The sequence below is a fragment of the Crinia signifera genome, chromosome 4 (assembly GCF_055691185.1).
Source record: "Crinia signifera chromosome 4, ASM5569118v1, whole genome shotgun sequence".
In the NCBI taxonomy this organism is placed as follows: domain Eukaryota; kingdom Metazoa; phylum Chordata; class Amphibia; order Anura; family Myobatrachidae; genus Crinia; species Crinia signifera.
This window is the reverse complement of record NC_139220.1, coordinates 296286636-296307593: the sequence shown is the minus strand read 5'-3', so window position 1 is coordinate 296307593 and position 20958 is coordinate 296286636. Positions and strand designations below refer to the sequence as shown.

Here is a 20958-nt window from a genome sequence, read left to right as displayed (position 1 = left end):
GGTAGCAGACACAAAATATAGCTCTCTCTGTCACTATCTCTCTATCTCTCTCTATCTCTCTCTCTCTATCTCTCTATCACACTGCAGCAGGAAGTCAGATCCAGGAAGCGTCCAGCACGCTACAAGCAGTGATCAGGTAAGGTATTTGCAAGGATCAGGTAAGTATTAGCAAGGATCAGGTCAGTATCACGGCAGATAGGCACGGTGACCGCTCTGCACGCTATTCCAGACCGGAATGGCGTCTGCAGCGCAGTCACCGTTAGTTTAAATGTCGCGCCTTGGCTGTGATTGGTCCGTGGGTCCCACGGACCAATCACAGCCTTGGGGGCAGGTGGGGTGAGGTGTCATCGTCACCGATGACCCCCTCATGCCCCCTGACGCCCGGCGGTGATTGACACCTGTGTTACCAAGCGTCTGATTCGCTGGTAACACAGGAAAACGCTGTGAATGGCTGTTCACACTGAACAGCCAATCACAGCGATCGCCGACGGGGGGGCGACATCGCAGCCCCCCCTGGGCATGCAGGGACATGTCTGCTGTCAGGGACAGCAGACATCGTCCCTCTGTCACTGCGTCTCGAGACGCAGTGACAGTTTAAAGTCATGACGTATATATACGTCATGTGTCCGGAAGTACTTCCCGGCCATGACGTGTATATATACGTCAAATGTCGTGAAGGGGTTAAGTAACAGATACGTTCTTCTACATGTAGCTTAAATACTCCAGCGGTGCGAGGATTTGTTTTTATTTTTCTCTATGGAAAATGCATCTTAATTACAAAACAATGCAACTAGGGTGCGCCAGGACAGCTGCTTAATGTGATCTGACACTGTATAGTGTGTGACTCAGTCTGTATATGGAGCATAACAGAATTGTATATTGTGTGATGGTACAAGAAGAGCAGCTGTTTACCAATACAAGTAATCTCACAATCAGTAGTCTCCTTGTGGGCCCTAGCCACGTTGTTGCAATTTTAAGACTCCTAAGCAAGAGGTGCACGAAGCTAGACGATTGGCACATACCATGGCTTGCCGAGAGGGGCTGTTTGGCACAACTGCAGCAAAGATGTATGAGGACATCTATAGGAACGTTTACAAACATAGAGGATACCTGCACCAGTTTCACGTTTTTTTTTTTGTGTGTACACTGGACTTTCCTATCTCCACGTCTATGGGTGTATTCAGGGGAAATTGTCCCTTACATTTATTTTCCCAATGGAAGATGCTACCTACTACTTAAGTACGGACAGATTCAACAACAAGAAAAAGGGTAAGTATTACTATGGGTGCACTGAAAGTCAAATAATGATACATAAAATGTAACTTTTTTATTTCTATTCAATAAGAAGGTGAAATATTAAAATCCTAGTAGATAAAGGTATGAAAATTAAAGATTTAATACATAAATGGCCGCTGCTCTTCCACATCCACTACTTGCAAGGGTAAATATTCCCTATATGTTTATTTTTATAGTCACTGGCTTTATTCCCAGTCTTTAAGTTACACCTCTGTGTTACAGATACTAAGTTGTATTACAAGAGAATCTGGGGTAGATTTATTACTAAGGCGATCAGGGGAATCTGCGCTATCCCCGTGCGTTATAGCAGGGGATAGTGCTTCCCCTGATCTATCGCACCCGCCGAGCGTTTACTCTAATGCCGGCGGTGTGGGGCAGGGGCGATATTTTGCACTGCGCTCCTGCCAGATTTATGAACGGTCAGCATCGCTGACCGTTCCGCCGCCTGCAGCTGTCGACTTCGCCAACTGCAAGCGGCGATGCCCTATACCTAACAGCAGGGATAGTGCTGTCCCTGCTGCTGGAGCTGCGCTGGGATCTCGCGAGACTAGCGAGATCCCGCGCATGCGCAGGGAGGAGACACCGCATCAGTATTATCTGATGCGCTGTCTCCAGGAGGGACATCGCCGGAGGGGGGAGTTAGCGCTCCCCCACTCCAGCGGCAAGATCTTAATAGAGCTTGTCGGTGTCCCCTCCTGCTTTGCCTCGCTAATGAGGCGAAGCAGGAACTGTTATAGCGGCGCGATAGGCGCCGCTATAATAAATCTACCCCTCTGTTATTTATGCAATCACTTATTTCACTTTATCAGTGTATCACTTTAAACAATATTCCCTAAAAATCACTGCAACATTCAGTAATATCAAACATTACAACATTCATTTGTGATAAATTTCTAAAGTGCCCCCTTGAGGACCATACAGGTTGAGTATCCCTTATCCAAAATGCTCGGGACCAGGAGAATTTTGGATAACGGATTATTCAAAATTTCGGAATATTTTAATATTTCAATTATGTATTTTGAAGTATCTTGCATTTATGCTGTATAAACACATAAAATACACACAAATATATTTTATTACCACATAAAATACACACATATATTTTATTTGTTCAAAAAACAAGGTTTCAAAACGTGAAACAAAATGTGTGTCAAATCTCAGCACTGAATTTGAATGCCAAGCAATCATTGTCTTGCACATATATAGTGCCAGTTACATATCATGTCCCCAGTGATGCTGTTACAAATGTCCCCAGTGAGTTTTTAGCAAAAAAAAAAAAAAATTTCACTTTCTGGAATGTCTGGTTTTCGGAATAATTCGGATAACGGATACTCGACCTGTGTTTATTGGTGAGAAATTTTGACTGTCCACTGAACGGCAAAACTAGAGTTAAAGTTTTTTTTAAACACTACTGCACTAGTAACTGAGGGGTAGATTTATTATAGCGGCGCCTATCGCGCCACTATAACAGTTCCTACTTCTCCTCATTAGCGAGGCGAAGCAGGAGGAGACACCGACAAGATCTATTAAGATCTTGCCGCCGGAGTGGGGGAGCGCTAACTCCCCCCTCCGGCGATGTCCCTCCTGGAGACAGCGCATCAGTTAATACTGATGCGCCGTCTCCTCCCCCCCCCCCGGCCGGCTCACTGCGCAGGATCTCGCTAGTCTCTCGAGATCCCAGCTCAGCGCCAGCAGCAGGGACAGCGCTGTCCCTGCGGTTAGGTATAGGGCATCGCCTGCAGCTGGCGAAGTCGACAGCTGCCGGCGGCGGAACGGTCAGTGATGCTGACCGTTCATAAATCTGGCAGGGGCGCAGGGCAAAATATCGCCCCTGCGCTATGTCTCCTGCCCCACACCGCCGGCGTTAGAGTAAACGCTCGGCGGGTGTGATAGATCAGGGGAAGCGCTATCCCCTGCTATAACGCATGGGGATAGCGCAGATTCCCCTGATAGCCATATAATAAATCTACCCCTTATACACACAAGTGACATAAGTGATTGCATAAATAACAGATTCTCTTGTAATACAACTTAGTATCTGTTAACACAGAACAGATACAAAGTGTCACTTAAAGGGTGGGAATAAAGCCAGTGACTACAAAAATAGACAAATGAATTAGAGCGTTCATCTTATATACCATGGGTCCTCAAACTGCCAGCAAATCCCAGCATGCCTTGCCACAGTTTTGCTATAAGGGAGTGTTAAAACTGTGGCAAGGCATGCTGGGATTTGTAGTTTCACAACATCTGGAGGGCCGCAGTTTGAGGACCCATGTTATATACAAATAGTGAATATTTACCCTTGCAAGTAGTGGATGTGGAAGAGCAGCGGCCATTTATGTTTTAAATCTTTCATTTTCATACCTTTATCTTTACTATATTTTAATATTTCACCTTTTTATTGAATAGAAATAAGTTACATTTTATGTATTTGACTTTCAGTGCACCTATAGTTACACTTACCCTTTCATCTATAGGAACAGTGTTTGAGTTTACTTTCAGACCCCATTTACACCCGTCATTGTAGCCTTCTTTCATTATTTACATGCCATCAGAATGCTTTAATTTGCAATACACAGAGGAGTTCCCTTAGGGTTCTGTTGAGCAGGTAGCATACCTCTGGCTGATCGGCAGCGATAGTGTGGTGAGCTGCGTGTTCCACTGTACGTTACACATTCTGAACTGCGCCTTCTTCATTTCCAGGACTCCTGGGAGCAGCCCCCGCTGTGTCCCTTCTAGCCAACCCTGCTCTCTCTACTGCTCTCCTGCAGCTGGTACTGCAGGCACAGACGCCCACACAGGTACGTTCTCTTTCTGTAGGGTCTTCATTTATCAGGTGCTTTGGAAACATCCATGAATGTTAGTCACATAACTGCATACCAGGACTTCGCCAAACCTGTCCTCGGTGATGGTCGCACTGTTGTCCTCGCCTCTAGTGTCTAGCAGGAGGAGAACGCCTCCTCAGAGAGCCAAATAGGCCACATTCACAATGGCTTCATTCGCTCTTAACTGGGCAACCCAGTAAACATTACAGAGATCAAGGAATTCTTTTGTACTTGGAATAATTCATGTAACACTTGTTTTGCAGAAACTTGGGATTCTGGGCGACTCTCCTCTCGCTGCCTTGTACGGAGCCCTGGGGCTGTCACCCCAGCTCACACCACCATCGGGGAAACCGCTGCTGCCGGATCTAGGGCTTGGTAAATATATCTGGGGAAGAATTTGGGGTTGTGTTGTCCAGTCTGTAGACGCACACAACAACCAAAGTTGTTGTTGCTAAACAAAATAACCCATGGACTACTGGTAGGGTGCCGGCAACATGGGTTCAGGTGCTGGTATGAGCTGTGTTCTCAACCAAAGGTCCTACGTATAGGCATGACTTGGTCATTGGGCCTTATATACAGAATTCCCAGGAGTGACCATATGTTCTGTTTCTGCACTTCCCTGTTCATTTATGATTGCTGTTACCTGTGCTACACCTTTCTTATAAATTACTTCGTTCACCACAGATGCTAATCCTAAAGTAATATGTAAGTCCGGTAACAGCATTTTGTCATGTTGGGAGGTATGTATATAGGTGTGCGCTGCTTGTCATTACAAGCAGTGCAGCTGGGAGATCTGTACGGAGAGCGCCACCTACCGTACCTCACCTGGCTCTGCATTAGGCTGGTGCTACACAGCAACAGCCACCTTTCTAGTGGGCGAGGAAGGTTCAGAGGGCCCTGCCCAGACTGAACGGTTCACTAAGGCTGCGCTGATGTACAATGAAACTGGTCTCCTATCACACTGTCTCCCTTTTTATATTTACTGGAGCACTGTTCAGTAGCTTCTATAGTTATGACTAAATAACTTACTGGGCATGCTTTGTATTTGTCCTTCAATTGCTTCTTCTCACACTGCCTTTGAGTGTCCCATTGTGACACTGCCACCCTATAATGATCTGTGCTGACCATGCAGAGTATGTGACTGTCCTGTAACTTGTTTAACCCCTTCCTCCCCTGTAGGAGGCACTCTGCCATCAATAGGTATTCCTTCTGACTTGAGTACTCCTCCGCTGCAGCCGTTTCTAGGATCTCAGGCACCTGACTGGGACAGTCCACCTCCCACACCTGTGCTGGGCTCACTGCTTGGTGGCCTATCAAAGACTTCAGATCTGGGGGTATGTACTGTCCTTACTGAGAAGGGATGTGGCTATACATATATCCTTCCTGGACCGGACCCGGGTTAGTGCATAATTACTTGGTCTCTAAAGCTATTGGCTGTTATACCTGGTCCAATGAATTGGAGTTGTGATGACTTTACTGATTGCTGGTGCGCATCAGTGTAACATTTGCATAGTTTATATAGATAGATTTGTTTTCAATCTTGTAGTAACTGTGATGTTTAATTACAGATGTCCCTCCTCGGCGAGCCCCCCAGGGATCTGAACATTCATTCTGGTCCTTTTATGAACTTCCATGGCCAAATCCCCAGCACAGGCTCCGTGTGTAAGTACATGACTGGGGGAGGCACACTGATATTTATTAAACCTAGCCAAGGACTGAATGATCTGACACCTGTTACTCCCTCTCTAGGTGCAGCCCCTAAGCCTGCACCTTACAAGCACAAGGCATCCGGAAGCCGGGTCCCTCTCGCCTCCTTGCAGAACTCTCTGCTGACTCCCACTGAGGGTTATCCCTTTGACTTCTCAGCGGTGAGTGGACCACATACAAACTATAGCAAAGGTTTCCTCTACTATAACTGTCGCCTATGTTTGCTTCCCTCACTCTTGTCTATAATATGTGGAAATAATTATGGCTGTTTAAAATTCTGTCCAAAACTACCAGAGGGCATATCAATGGATGCATGAGGAATTGATCAGATGATTGGGCAGTCTATACCATGCAGGTGCATGATGAGCAGCCAGACTGGGCAGTATGCCTGTGGCAAAGAGGTGACGAGCGGTCAGACTAGGCCGGGCACCTGCAGTGTATGTGAGGATATTGACTACAAGTTTCCAGTAGAATCTCCTCAAAGATGTAAAGTAGTGGAAGTCCAGGTACCTCAGTGATGCTGGCGAGGTGGTGTTCCTCTGAAGAGGAGTGGACAGACTGGGCTAGACGTGTGGCGCAGATGCATGAGTGGGCAGACTGGGCTGGACGCCTGGCGCAGATGCATGAGTGGGCAGACTGGGCTGGACGCCTGGCGCAGATGCATGAGTGGGCAGACTGGGCTGGACGCGTGGCGCAGATGCATGACTGGGCAGGGCGCCTGCCGATCCAGTCTCCAATTATTTAGTGCTGGTTCCTGGCAGTAGGAGTGAGCAGAACAGCAGTGCATGTGTGTAATATGTCTGTACTTACCATAGCCAGTGCTCCCTCTAAACTGTGCGCGCACTCAACTCGACGAGCGTGCGCACAGACATTACAACAGAGCGCACAAAGCAGCAGTGGTCCCCTTTTTGCAGTTGTGGACTAAATCAATGTATGTTTCACCCATTAACTACACCATGTGCTGTGTTTTGAATGTTTAATATAATTTTGAAGAAAAGTTAACACACATGCTGAACACTGTTTTCCAGTTATATATAGAAGTGATGCACAAAAATAAAAATATCCTTCTAAAGTTGCACAGCCAAAATCTTTTGCGGTACTCTTTACCTAGAAGGGCGCCCACAATTTTGATCATGGGCATCGCAAGTAAAAGAAATTGTGTCGGTCGCATCGCATGCGACCAAAAAATCGCATGCGATCAACGCGATTTTACATAGGGAACTATGTTAAATGGGTCAATTGACCCGATTTAACATTGGGAACAATGTTAAATGGCCCACAGACCCCAAATAGCCACCCTGTGCCCCCCCCCCCCAATTGTTAACGCCACCCCACGATCAACGTGAACCCGAAGCGTGGCGAGCGCAGCGGTACGCGTCCTCCGACCTTTTCATACCCCCACTATCCACGTCGGCGTGGAGTTGAGAATAGATAGTGTGGCGAGCCACCGAGTGCAGTGTATACCTTCACAGGTATCCGCGTCCCCTCGCGGGGCTCGTCACACTTCGGGCTCGCTGCGCTCGCCACACTATCGATTCTCAGCTCCACGCCAACGTGGATAGTGGGGGTATGAAAAAGGTCAGAGGACGCGTATCGCCGCCCCTCGCGGGCTCGCCACGCTTCGGGTTCACGTTGATCTTGGAGTGGCGTTAACAATTGGGGGGGCCCAGGGTGGCTATTTGGGGTCTGTGGGCCATTTAACATTGTTCCCTATGTAAAATCGCGTCTGTCGCATGCGATGCGACCGACGCGATTTACATTTTAACATGGTTTTCTAGGTTAAATCGCGGGCATCAGTCGCATCGCATGCCATTATAATGGCATGCGATGGGCACCCTTCTAGGTAGAGTACCTCTTTTGCCGCACAGTCTTCGTAAAATTAGAGGGAACATTGACCATAGATCATATTAGTTTTGACCAGTCTATTAAAGTTTGGGTGGAATGATTAAGTGCTTGCTACTATTGAAGTGTAAGCTGTGGTGTTTCTCTTTCAATGGTCCTGGTGACACAGCTCAACACTGGGATGTAGGAGGGTCCGAAGGAGCCAGGCACCTATCCTAAAGTTTCAGAGGGTAGGCTCCTCCCCTACTGCATCCCTGGACTCTTCAGTTCGTGTTAGGTGCCCACTGGAGTGGGTGCTATTCTAAAGGGCTGCAGGAGCAGCCGAAGAATTAGAGTAGTTAGGGGATTTTTATTATTTTATTAACTTTTACCCTAGCTAGGTAGGCACAGTGTGAGGATTCTCATAGTGAATCCTCACACTGCTTGCGCAGCAGGAGCTGACAGAAGCGCGTCCTGTCAGCTCACTGTGCACAGGGGAGACGCTGTCTGGTCTCCCTGTGCAGCGCTTATAGCCTTTTCTAAAAGGCTGCCTGGGCTCCGGAGTACCCTGAAACCGGCTCCACGCTTAGGTGGGGATCATGGGGGACAGGCGCTCCGTGATGGCGGCGGCCATTTTATGCGGAGCTTACACGCTGAGCTCCTAGATGAGAGGACAGCAGCGTTGTGACAGGCATGTTCCAAGTGATCCCCATTTGAGGGGGAGACACTGGAACTAGGAAATCCTACCTAAGGAGCGGCTTGCTGGGGGTGGTTGGCGCCAAAAGTTCACGGACCCCGCAGCAGCAGGGACCTGTGGTCTCTTCCTTCACTCTGACTTTGGCGCCTTTCAGAACGCTTGCAGCGGAGCTGAGCTGGCTTACTGATCCTGGCAGAGTGACTTGGATTTCCTGGGCATCGCTTCCCCGCAGTTGAAACCAACAGACAGATAAGTGATTGGGTGCATTGCCTCTGTATAAACGCTTGTACATTGTTTGCACTGTGTATACTGATAGATATACTTTTATCACTTGCGTCATGTCTGAGCATCAGGCTGTGGTTTTGGGGGAGGGAGCCCTTAATGCACTGAGCGCGTGCAATGTTTGCACACAAAAATTTGTCCCTGAGCAGATGGCCAAGGGGGGCTTATGTATTACTTGCGCTGATGTGAGACCCATGGGCAGTGATCCCCATAGGGCAGAGCATATGGAACCTGCGTGGGCCAGGGCCCTAGGCAGGTCAGTAAACGCTTTGGTGCAGCTTTTGGACAGGCAGAGTGATGGGCTGGTAGAATCACAGAGACCTATGCCATCATCTCAGCAGTCGTCTGGCTCCTTGCCTCTTACCCAGGCAGATCCTGCACTTATCCAGGTGATGCAGGATACTGCAAAAGGGATTAACAGGTTCAGTGAAATGCTGGACAAAATGGATGATGTGGCAGGGACCCCTAGAAGGTCTTATGCCTTAACTACTGTGGTAGATGAAGAGGAAGGAGAGTATACTGACATCCCCTGGGATCAGGGTGATGATTTGGAAGAGAACTCTGCTGCTGGTATAGAGGATCTCATTATAGCTGTGAAGCAGGCTTTAAAGCTGACTGTGGAGGATAAGACTCCTGTTAAAGGTGTTTTTAAGCGACAGCGGAAGGAGGCTGTTACTTTTCCTTCAGATGAGGGGTTACAGGAATTGTTAGAAGGGGCTTGGAAAACTCCTGATAAGAGGCTTCAGATGCCTAAGCGATTCCTTAGTCTGTACCCCATGCCAGAGTCTCATGTGGAGCTCTGGGAAAAGGTCCCAGTTGTGGACGCTTCAGTGGCACGTTTGTCCAAGGCTACTGTATTACCAGTACAGGGCGGTGCAGCTTTTAAAGATTCTGTGGATAAAAAGCTGGAGGGAAACCTCAAGGCTATCTTTGAAGGGGTGGGGTTTACCTTACGACCCCTTATTGCTTCAGCCTGGGTTTCTAAGGCCATGATAGAGTGGGCTGGTGAATTATGCACCATGCTGCAGGCTGACCCGGGTGCATTACTGCTGGCAGAAAAGATTAAGGCAGCAGCAGAATATGCAGTTGAAGCAGAGGAGGAAGCTATTAAAATGGCAACCAGAGTGTCCACAGTCTCCATTAATGCCAGGAGAGTGCTTTGGCTAAAAGCCTGGGAAGCAGACAATGAGTCCAAGAAGGCTCTGGAAACATTAGCCTTCAAAGGAAAGGTACTCTTTGGTACCGAATTAGAGGAGATTATAAAACAGGCCACAGGCGGCAAAAGTACATTCCTGCCGGCCTCCTCAGCAAAGCAGACGTCCAGATTTTCTGCTTTTAAGCCGTCCTTTCGGCCCTCCCCTAGAGGTGGTGCGTCCTTTCGAGGACAGTCTTTCAGGGGAAGGTTTCAGCCCTCTAGAGGCAAGACACAAAAGTCAAAATTTGGCTCTTTTCACAAGAAGCCTGCCAATAAAGGAGAGGATAAACCCTCTGCATGACTGTCAGGGGCTTTGCCCGACAGTGACAAAAGTGGGCGGGCGTCTCACGCTCTTCAGGGACGCTTGGGCTTCTCTAGACCAGGATGCCTGGGTGCTAGACATCATAACACAGGGTTACAAAATCCCTTTCAGAGGGCCACCTCCGAAGAGGTTCATTCCCACATCCTTACCAAAGGAGGCACGGCTGCGTACAGCTCTTGTGAGAGCAGCGCACTCCCTTTTGGAAAAAGGGGTGGTGACACTAGTCCCCAAGACAGAGTGGAAGAAAGGCTTTTACTCCACGCTGTTCCTGGTGCCCAAACCAGACGGGTCTTTCAGACCAATACTAAATTTGAAGTCTCTAAATGTTCATTTATGGGTAGACCATTTCAAAATGGAGTCTCTACGGTCAGTACTCCTGAGTCTGGACCAGGGAGAATTTTTGGCGTCCATGGATGTCCAGGACGCATATTTGCACGTTCCTATACACCCGGAACATCAGACCTTGTTGAGGTTTGCCATAGGAGACCTGCATTTACAATTCCGGGCGTTACCCTTTGGGCTAGCAACCGCGCCAAGGGTATTCACAAAGATAATGTCAGTAATGGCGGCGGTGCTGAGGCTCAGGGGAATCACAGTAATACCCTATTTGGACGATCTCCTGTTCAAAGCAGAGTCAGCAGCCATGCTGCAGAGTCACTTGGCAGAGGCCATCAGTTTTTTGCAGGCTCACGGCTGGATTTTAAATTTGCAAAAATCTCAGTTGGTACCGTCACAAAGGCTCCAATTCTTGGGAGTCATACTGGACACCCATCTTCATCGGGTATTCCTCCCGGAGGTAAAGGCCAGGGATCTGGTCACCCTAGTCCAGGAGATTCTCAGGGCTCAGAGCATTTCAGTATGGAGGTGCCTCAAGCTCCTGGGGAAGATGGTGGCGTCATTCGAGACGCTTCAATTTGCCAGGTTCCACTCTCGGAGGTTCCAATGGAACATTTTGTCAGCTTGGTCAGGAAACACTTTGACCATGAAATCCGAGATGATAGTGCTGTCTTCGGACACCCGAGAATCTTTGAAATGGTGGACAGAAGTAGATTCCCTTCAGTGGGGTCGGTCATTACAGACCTGGGACTGGTTGATAGTAACTACCGACGCCAGTCTCAGGGGCTGGGGGGCAATAGTCCTGGATCTCAGGCTTCAGGGCCTGTGGACGGCAGAGGAATCAGCGTTACCAATCAACATCTTGGAGCTGAGAGCTGTCTGGAAAGTCATTTCCTTGGCGGGAGACAGGTTACAGAACCTCCCTTTGAGGATTCAGACCGACAATGCCACAGCTGTGGCGTATCTGAATCACCAGGGAGGTACACGCAGCAGATTGGCCATGTGGGAGGTATCCAGAATCTTCCTATGGGCGGAACAGAATGTTCCAGCTGTATCGGCTATATTCATCCCAGGAATAGAGAATATAGAAGCCGACTTCCTGAGCAGGGAGGAGCTCAAGGAAGGGGAATGGAGCTTACACCCTCAGGTGTTTCACCAAATCACTTCGATGTGGGGAACTCCGGATGTGGACCTGATGGCATCCAGGATCAACCGTCAAGTGCCCAGGTTCTATGCCAGAACAAGGGATCCACTAGCGGAGGCAGTGGATGCCATGACTATTCACTGGCAGGGAGATCTCCTTTATGCATTCCCACCAGTACCAATGTTACCGAGACTTCTGAAGAAAATACAGGGGCAGAAGGTTCCAGTGATCTTAGTGGCCCCAGATTGGCCAAGGAGATCCTGGTACTCGAGGCTTCAGAGGTTGTCTGTGGACTCATGGCGTCTACCTCTGAGACCAGACCTTCTAAGACAAGGCCCTTTCAATCACCTGGATTCAGATCGATTGATTTTGACGGCCTGGCTATTGAAACCACCATTTTGAAAAGAAAAGGGTTTTCTGAGGCAGTAGTACAGACTATGATAAAAGCCAGAAAAGCTGTATCTTCGGCAAATTATTATAGAGTCTGGAAGACTTACATTCGATGGTGTGAGAGAAGAAAGGCTCATACATCTCATTTTAAGCTATCAAGAATGATGGAATTCTTACAAGATGGTTTTTCATCGGGCCTAAGCCTTCAGTCACTGAAGGTGCAGATTTCGGCCTTGTCCATCTATTTCCAGAAAAAGATAGCCATTTTGCCGGAAATTCAAACCTTTTTACAAGGAGTATCCAGGTTGAAACCTCCATACAAGCAACCAGTAGCACCTTGGGATCTATCACTGGTTTTGGAATGCCTTCAAAAGGCACCTTTTGAACCTTTAAGGTCGGCTGACTTTAAGTTTCTTACGTGGAAGCTAGTGTTTTTGTTAGCAGTAGCATCTGCTAAAAGAGTTTCAGAATTGGGAGCTTTGTCATGTAAATCTCCTTTCTTAATTTTTCATGATGACAGGGCTGTTTTAAGAACAGTGCCTCAGTTTTTACCGAAGGTGGTATCTACCTTCCATTTAAATCAGGAGATAGTTCTACCTGTGTTTCAACCCCCAGAGGGTTCTAAGAAAAGGGACAAGTTGAGAACTTTGGATGTTGTGCGTGCCTTACGCATATATGTGGACAGAGTGAAGAGTGTCAGGAAGACTGACACATTGTTGGTATTGTATGACGTACACAAGATTGGTTGGCCTGCATCTAAGCAGACTATTGCTAGGTGGTTGCGGTCTGTGATAGCCTTTGCATACACCAAAGTGGGTAGACCAGTACCGGCCAAAATAAATGCGCATACCACCAGGTCAGTTGCCACCTCTTGGGCGGTTCGACATGGGGCCACAGCTGAGCAGGTTTGCAGAGCTGCCACTTGGTCATCTGTTCACACATTTGCCAAATTCTATAGATTCCATGAGTTCGCGTCGGAGGACGCATCATTCGGGCGAGCAGTGCTGAGAGCTGCAGACCTGAGCGTACCCTCCCAAAGGACCGGCTCTGGAACGTCCCAGTGTTGAGCTGTGTCACCAGGACCATTGAAAGAGAAAAAGGGATTTTTGTAAGAACTTACCGTTCGAATCCCTTTCTCTGATATGGTCCTGGTGACACAGCGATCCCTCCCTTACGCTCAGTAAGTATGCCAGAAGTTTCATGATGTTCATGTTAATATGGTTAAAAGTTAACAGTTTTCTGTTATAAAATGTGCATATAATATGTGCAGGCGTTTGTACTGAGTTAATGTATTCCAGTGGCTTTGAAAGATGAACTGAAGAGTCCAGGGATGCAGTAGGGGAGGAGCCTACCCTCTGAAACTTTAGGATAGGTGCCTGGCTCCTTCGGACCCTCCTACATCCCAGTGTTGAGCTGTGTCACCAGGACCATATCAGAGAAAGGGATTCGAACGGTAAGTTCTTACAAAAATCCCTTTTTCTTCTACCAGGGCCTGGCCCCACGTGGATATTCCCAAAGCAGGGACCGTATCGTCCCCAACCTGAGTGCCTTTGAGACGAGGAATAAGGTAAATACCTGTACCTACCACCAGATGGGATACATACATTTAACCTTTTGGGGCCAAGTTTATGATTTAAATTCTATATGATGTATTAATGCCAGTTAAACGTGCGGCTTATGGGGGCCAGAACCCTTATTTCCGTGTCTCTTGCATAATGTGTTCTAGATACTTATACAAATCTATTTGTTCATTTACTTTTTTCCCCCTTGGAAACATGTAGTATGAGGCCCCTTCATAGCCTTGCCCATAGTGCACACGCCAGCTACTCCTTCTGTGTAGTATAATAGCCTTTTGTCGGCATGATACTCTGCGCTCTGTTAGTGCACAGTTGGCCTATGGGGCAGCCCCGCACCTTAGCAGATGACCAGCTCTTTGGTCAATGTGAATAGATGCTGTGCTACTAACGTGGTAAGACGGGCAGGGTGCTGTTAAAGTGGCATGACACAATTTGCTCTTTAAAAGGCTAAAACAGCCTTGCATGAACTGCACCAGTGACCCAGCTAGGTGGTCTGGGAAATGTGACCCGTTGTAAGATCTCCAGGACTGGTTTGGCCAGCCCGGGTGCAGAGGATGGAATTTAGTATCTTAATACATTGTTCGGAGAAACCTCCAGCAGCAGTTTGAATCTTCTAAAGATAGGTGGCACATGTAAAATGTATTGCAATTTCCTCCACAGGTCTCCCCACCTTCCAGGTTCCGGGAGAGGAGTAGCAGTATGCCCGCTCCCATGCCTAGATACACAACAGGATCCCCTCCCTCCTACTTCACGAGTGGCTGGCAGGGTGGACTCCAGCAGCCTCACCTGAATAAAGTGAGAACCTTCTTCTCCCGTACTCTAGTTGTAAATCCTTACTGTGATAGTGTGTGGACGGGTTGCGTCTTACTTATTTTGGACCCAGAGTGTTGTCTTATGGACTTTCTGTCCCTTTTTTATTTATTTTTTAATATCTTAAAAGTATTGAGCTCCACTGCACATAATAGGAGGTAGGGCCACATAGCTCCTGAAATCTGGTTCCGAGTGATAAATCTACAGCTCCTAGATCGACAAGTTTTTCACAATTTAAATTTGTTTCATACTTTACTGTTTTCAGTTGTAGTCCACAACCATGTTAAAGTGGCCGACGCATGCGAGCCAATAGCTGCACTGATTGTGGCTCCATGTCGACATCTGCACCTTCTTCTCTTTTTTTTTTTTTTTTTTTTTTTTTAATGTAGAATTAGCCAGGATGAAGTCCCAGTAGCATTCCGGGTGGGTCCAGTTCCCTTTAGGCCAAGTTAATACTGTATGTAACTGGTAGTTAAGCCATTTGTTGGACACACTGGTCAAATCTAAAATGACTGTCATTCCTAGGAGGATTATTAGAAGTGTTGCTGTTGCATTGTTTGTCTAGTCTTAAATGTAATGTTCTGCAGGCGGTGGGCATGCCCCCGAGCAGTCCTGGGGGAGTCCTTCTGGATTATGAGGATCAAGCTCTACAATCAGGAAACTCCTGTAAGGTAAGGGTAATCCGACAGCCATGACCAGTGAGGTGCTGATAAATCAAGGTCATATTATATGATTAATGGGTACTTATGTAATATCTGGGCTCCCGTTTTTCTTATGAGACCGCGTCCACTCGCCACACTTCGGGCGCGGTGGCTCGCTGCGCTCGCCACACTATATAGAATCAACTCCATGCGTAGTTGGATAGTAGGGGTATGAAAAAATGGGGTGCATTTAACATGGGAGCCCAGATAATACATGAGTACCAATTAATGCATACATATCTAATAGGGACTAATGGTAGCTTTTTTTTTTTTTTGCTGCAGCATTTCTCAAAACTGCTACCCCCGGCAGTAGTCTGTAAAGGGTTCTAAATAAAAAAAAATATATAATTTCTGCTCCTCGCCTCTATGGAAATAATTCCAGGGTTTTTGCAAGCCGGTGGCCTTTAGGTAGCATTAGACAGAGCAATTCCAGTGCTGCTCCGTTCCGGTGAACACATTATGGTTATGTTCCGTCCTTTTGGCGGGCTGGTAACTAGCATAGTGTGTATATGTAGTATCACAAATGGATAAAGGGTTATCCAAGAATGTGCCTTTGCTGGTTGTTCATAAAGACTGACTCTGAGTGCCAAGTGTATTTGTCAAAATAGGAGTAAAAAGTAGGCAAGCAAACCTTTTTATTTATCATAATGACCTGTAATGTTTGGCTTATACAGGAAATCTAATCATTACATTGCATAAAATTGACCAAATCGTACATGTATTTGACAGCTGGTCCAATGCGCATCTAATCAGAGCTCAAGGTCGCATGTGCTGTGCATAGGATGTCAGATCTCATACAATACATCATATGCAGCCCTTTTTGCCTACGATGTATCGTATATGTGACCCTGACGATCGTTGAAGGGGATGCCGTGTGACTTTTCCCCTTGGGAGTGTATGGCCAACTTTAGAGGTATAGACTAATGCTGGCCATACATCAGACCAACTTTCCTCCAACAATCCAACTAGTTGGTTGGATGGAATAAAAACCTGGTACTGGGTAGGAGCAAATGTAATTTGTTTCCCAAATCTGAAAATGGACAAATGTACTGTAGTTGGACTGATTGATTTAAACCATTTGACTGAGGGGGGTATTCAAACACTGTCGTGCTCCCGCAGCCATCTCCCGACAGGGGAGATGGCTGCGGGGCCCTATTCAATGCTGTCTTCCCCGAAAGCATTGAACAGGGTTTCTCCGCAGAATGAGCCCGACATCACAAGCGGGCTCGTTCTGCCGAGACAAGCCGGAAATAGGCGAGCTCTAGTCGAGGTAAGCGAGAACGGGACAGGGGCATGGCTGTCGCGCTTGCTCAACAGCCGTACCCCTGACATTGAATACCCCCCTGAATGTTGTCCATTCTGTGAGCAAATTGCTTATTGGCACTTGACCCCATACAGTACCAGATTTTCAGTCCAACTAGTTGGCTGAAAGTTGGTCTAGTGTATGGCCAGCATATAAGCCTGTGAATTATGTGAGCGATATTAAGCAGGCTGGTATGAATGAACCACAGATTTATCATTTAAAAAAACAGTTTGCATAAATCTAGTTAATTATGCAATAGAATAATCCATATCGAATCACATCAATCTCAAACAGTAATTATTAATGTATAACCGGTTATCTTAATATTTTAGCAGTTTATAGATTTCAATCATTTTTCATGATGCCTTATTTTTTTTATTTTTTTTCAGACTCCCATTGGAGCCCAGAAACGCGGCTTTTCACACCTGATCCCATCCCCTGAGCCTAGCCCTGAGGGTGGTTACATTGGGCAGCACTCCCAAGGCCTTGGCGGACACTATGCAGACTCCTACATGAAACGCAAGAGAATATTTTAACATGCGCCAGTCCGCTGCAACTGCCCGCTCCGCCAATCCCCACACCAAAGTGCCAGGCAGTCTCTCTGTCATGAAGACTTCATTTCATTATGACCCAAGCTGCACATTCTGCCTGCCATCGGAGTGATGGCGCTGACAGAGGGATCACGTTGTGGGAACATCGTGTGCAAGGACAGAATATTTACTGCACGGATATATATTTTTAAAGTTTGCCTTTTTTGTTTTTATTTAAAGTTTTTAAATGTAATGTATAGCCTACTTTTCAGTCGAGGATTATTTAATGTCTGTTTTTATTTGTGCTGCCTCTAAGTATGACTTTTTGCCCCCTTTTGCTTCTCATTTATTTTTATGTTTTGTGCGGTTTCATTTTATTTTTTAGTCTTTATTTATTTTTTTCCATGTCCGTACTGGCCTTACTACAAATATCAGCACTTTGTATCGGAGCTATCCCTGCACCCTAGTCTCCCAGAACTACTGTAGTATGCACAGAAACTGGTATTCATTGGAAACTGTCTAGACTTTTTTTTTTTTTTTTTTTATAAAGTTCTAGATCTAACATTGTGTTTGGGACCAGATGGCAGAGGGTTCGGGGGACTAGATTGACTATACCTCAAATGTGCAACTGATGAAATTCTTATCCTATTGTTTGTTTTTTTTGTTTTTAGGAATTGCTACTTTTATTTTTTGTTTGGAGTATTAGCTGACTTAGCTGACTTTTACGATTGTGCTTTTTAAATGGCAAAAGATGTTTGCTGAGACCTCCAGCAGAGCGTGGGATAAATGGTTTCTTTCATTTACAATGCCCGAGGCTGCGCCCAAGGGTAGTTTCACTTTATGACACTTTAGTGGTAAACTAGTACCAGTCTGCGTTCCCATTGGACGCAGAGCCTCCCCGCTCCTCAGGCTTCTTGCTGTGTATCTCCTCTTCTATTTCAATCGTGTTCTCTGCTAAGTGTCATTTTTGTATTTCTGATTTATTTTTGTAATTGGATAAATTGCTGGATATCTTTTGATTAACAAAAGTAAAACCTATATTTATAAAGAAGACTGTTTATATTCATTCACACGTAGTAACAGGCAGTTGCCCTTTTTTCTAATCACAATTTATTTTTATTTTTTCAATTTTATTTGAAGTATGCCCGTTGCCCTCACTCAGTGGCATAGCTGTGTTATGGGCTAACATTGGCAGCTTCCACCATATATGGGAATGGTTAACGATTCCTGCAACCACGGCTTTAGGAATGTATGTTTGGGACAATTTAGGCTTTCTTGCTGTCTTACAGCTCACTGCTGCACTCTGGGTTAATCACTATACACTTATGTTTTGTGTAATTACTGTACTGTAACTCCTAGTCTGTGTCTCGTTTTCCTCCTACAGCGGTTTTGAGGCTTTGTAGCAAAGTCTCTGATATTACTTTTTCTAGCAGTGCTGTGTTACTGAACCATTTACTACTTTTTATTGTGTATGATTTGTTCCACTTGCTGGAATCGTGAAAAGGGTTTTAAAAGTAAAATGATTTTCTGAAAGTTATGTGCATGGGTTTTATTTGGTCTGGGTTCTCCCTTTCCAACCCTTTTACTGCTGAAATATGAAGGTGTTTATCCTAGGAGCTGCCAGGGCGTACATGGGGTTGAGGGTGAATGGAAGTTCTTGCCTAAAACGCATCCCTTTAAAAAAAAAAAAAAAGATGAATTTAACAGTTGGGAGGGGCTTAACTTTATTCATTGCATTACCTTGTGATGTCAGATGGCCACACCTCCTCTATGCTCTGAAGACTATGGATATAAAACCTGACCTAATTATCAAAGCTTACACCAAGTCAAGTCTACCTGCTTTTCCATGCTGACTTCAGTGGGCTTGGTAGCACCATCCTCTGGAAGATGTGAGGGTTGGGCTTTTTTTTTTTTTTTTTTTTTTTTAAATGGCAATCAATGCCCCCATCCTGATATCCATGAATACATGGTTCTACTCTGATCATTTGCATGTGTGTAAGTGGTATACACTCTTTGTTATGGGGCTTAAGAAAGAAGCACAATTACTGCCTTATAGCACTTGCACCTTGCTATCTAAATTTCTGCCCTGCCCACTAGTGACATCACAGGGGTGTGGCCAGTGAGCCCTGCTCCAACACTGGTTGGGTTCTTGTTTTCATCCTTCAAATATCTGATCTGACCATTATGAACTATCAAAAATAGACCAAATTATTAGGCGCTAAATTTCATGTACAATAAAAAATGAAAAGTATGCATTTTATTTTCATATAGATGGCTCTATTTTGGCTTTTGGAGTACTGATGTCTCCACGCCCAATCGTTTGGCCCTGATTTACACACTTACTGTAGGTGAAAACCAGGGTCAACTAGAAGAAATGGGAGCACCGCGCTAATTTAAAAAAGTTGCACCTTATGCTGAATAACATGCACCAGAAATAATATATTTATTAAATAAACAATAAAAAAGAATAATTATAAATATGTTTAGATCAGTTCTATCAATATCAATAACATTCTATCACACATGGGGAGGGGGATTTTTCTAATACATAAGTCACCAGACCTACAATTGATACTGCTGATCATCTTATTTAAAAGTATCATTTGTAACTTAATACCCTAACTTTTTTAATGGTAATTGTTCCCAACTGATAGTTGTTATGTTGTGTGCAGCCCACACATGCAACTGAAAGTCCAGAGTGCCTGGTGATAAACAACGGATCGTGAATTGCTTGCCATAATGAATGATTAATAATTACAGGTCGAGTATCCCGTATCCGAATATCCGTTATCCGAATTATTCCGAAAACCATACATTCCAGAAAGTGAAGAAATTTTTTTTTTTTTATAAAAACTTACTGGGGACATATGTAACAGCATCACTGGGGACATGATATGTAACTGGCACTATATATGTGCAAGACAATGATTGCTTGCCATTCAAATTCAGTATCTGAGATAGTACACAAATTTTGTTTCATGTTTTGAAACCTTGTTTTTTGAACAAATAAAATATATTTGTGTGTATTTTATGTGGTAATAAAATGTATTTGTGTTTATTTTATGTGTTTATACAGCATAAATGCAAGATACTTCAAAAAACATCATTGAAATATTAAAATATTCCAAAATACGGAATAATCCGTTATCCAAAATTCTCCTGGTCCCGAGCATTTTGGATAAGGGATACTCAACCTGTACCATAAAGTATCATTTTAGGATATAAAGTTACAAATGATACTGTTCATCTTATTTAAAAGTATCAATTGAAGGTCGGTCTGACTTCATTTTATGTATTAGAAAAAAAACAAAAACCTTTTAACATGTGATATAACGGATTGGTGGCCACCTCCGTAAAATACACATTTATAATTTTTATTAATTAAATTATATATTTCTGGTGAATATTATTCAGCATATGGTGCAACCTTTTCAAATTGAGTGTGGTATGATTCACCGACAGTCATTATACCGACGTCAGGATCCTGACTGCCTGGTCTCAGACAGCGTGGCTAGTGCAACAATGCCCCTTGCGGGCACGGTGGTGAGCTACCTATTCTACTCTCCATCTATGGGGGTCGTGGACCCCCACGAGGGAAAATGGCCAACGGCCGTCAGTGTTTTAACAGTCGGGATCCCGATGTCGGGTTAATGACTGTCTGGATCCCGTCCAGCACCCTTCAAATTAGTGTGGGGTTCACTGCTGGGCAGTGTCACGTGACTCTTGCAGGCGATTCTAACTGCATCTATCATTATAGAACACTTTCTATTAAAAGGTTACGAGTCCAGTGACTTAGCGAAAGGACATTTTGTTGGGATTTCTCACTAATTTTCTTCTCCTAGATTAAGAAATATGTTCTATTAATCTGTATGAGTAATGCTGGCCACACATCAGACCATGAAATGAAAACCTGGTACTGGATAGGAGCAAATGTAATTTGTTTCCCAAATCCTAAAATGGACAACTGTCACTCAGACAATGTACTGTAGTTGGACCGATTTGATTTTAACAATTTCAATGAA

General features: G+C 45.3%; 1 protein-coding gene across 1 annotated transcript in view; it reads left to right on the top strand.

Annotated features, from left to right (window-relative positions):
* RAVER1 (ribonucleoprotein, PTB binding 1) overlaps nucleotides 1–19220 on the top strand; it is a 31225-nt gene extending 12005 nt beyond the window's left edge. The window contains exons 6-14 of the mRNA XM_083185087.1: nucleotides 4000–4097; nucleotides 4385–4496; nucleotides 5301–5455; nucleotides 5690–5783; nucleotides 5871–5989; nucleotides 13505–13582; nucleotides 14253–14387; nucleotides 14990–15073; nucleotides 16796–19220. Of these exons, the coding sequence (XP_083041213.1) occupies nucleotides 4000–4097; nucleotides 4385–4496; nucleotides 5301–5455; nucleotides 5690–5783; nucleotides 5871–5989; nucleotides 13505–13582; nucleotides 14253–14387; nucleotides 14990–15073; nucleotides 16796–16942 (1022 nt within the window). The 3' untranslated portion in view covers nucleotides 16943–19220. The remainder of the gene's footprint in view (nucleotides 1–3999; nucleotides 4098–4384; nucleotides 4497–5300; nucleotides 5456–5689; nucleotides 5784–5870; nucleotides 5990–13504; nucleotides 13583–14252; nucleotides 14388–14989; nucleotides 15074–16795) is intronic.
* The last annotated feature ends 1738 nt before the right edge of the window (nucleotides 19221–20958 follow it).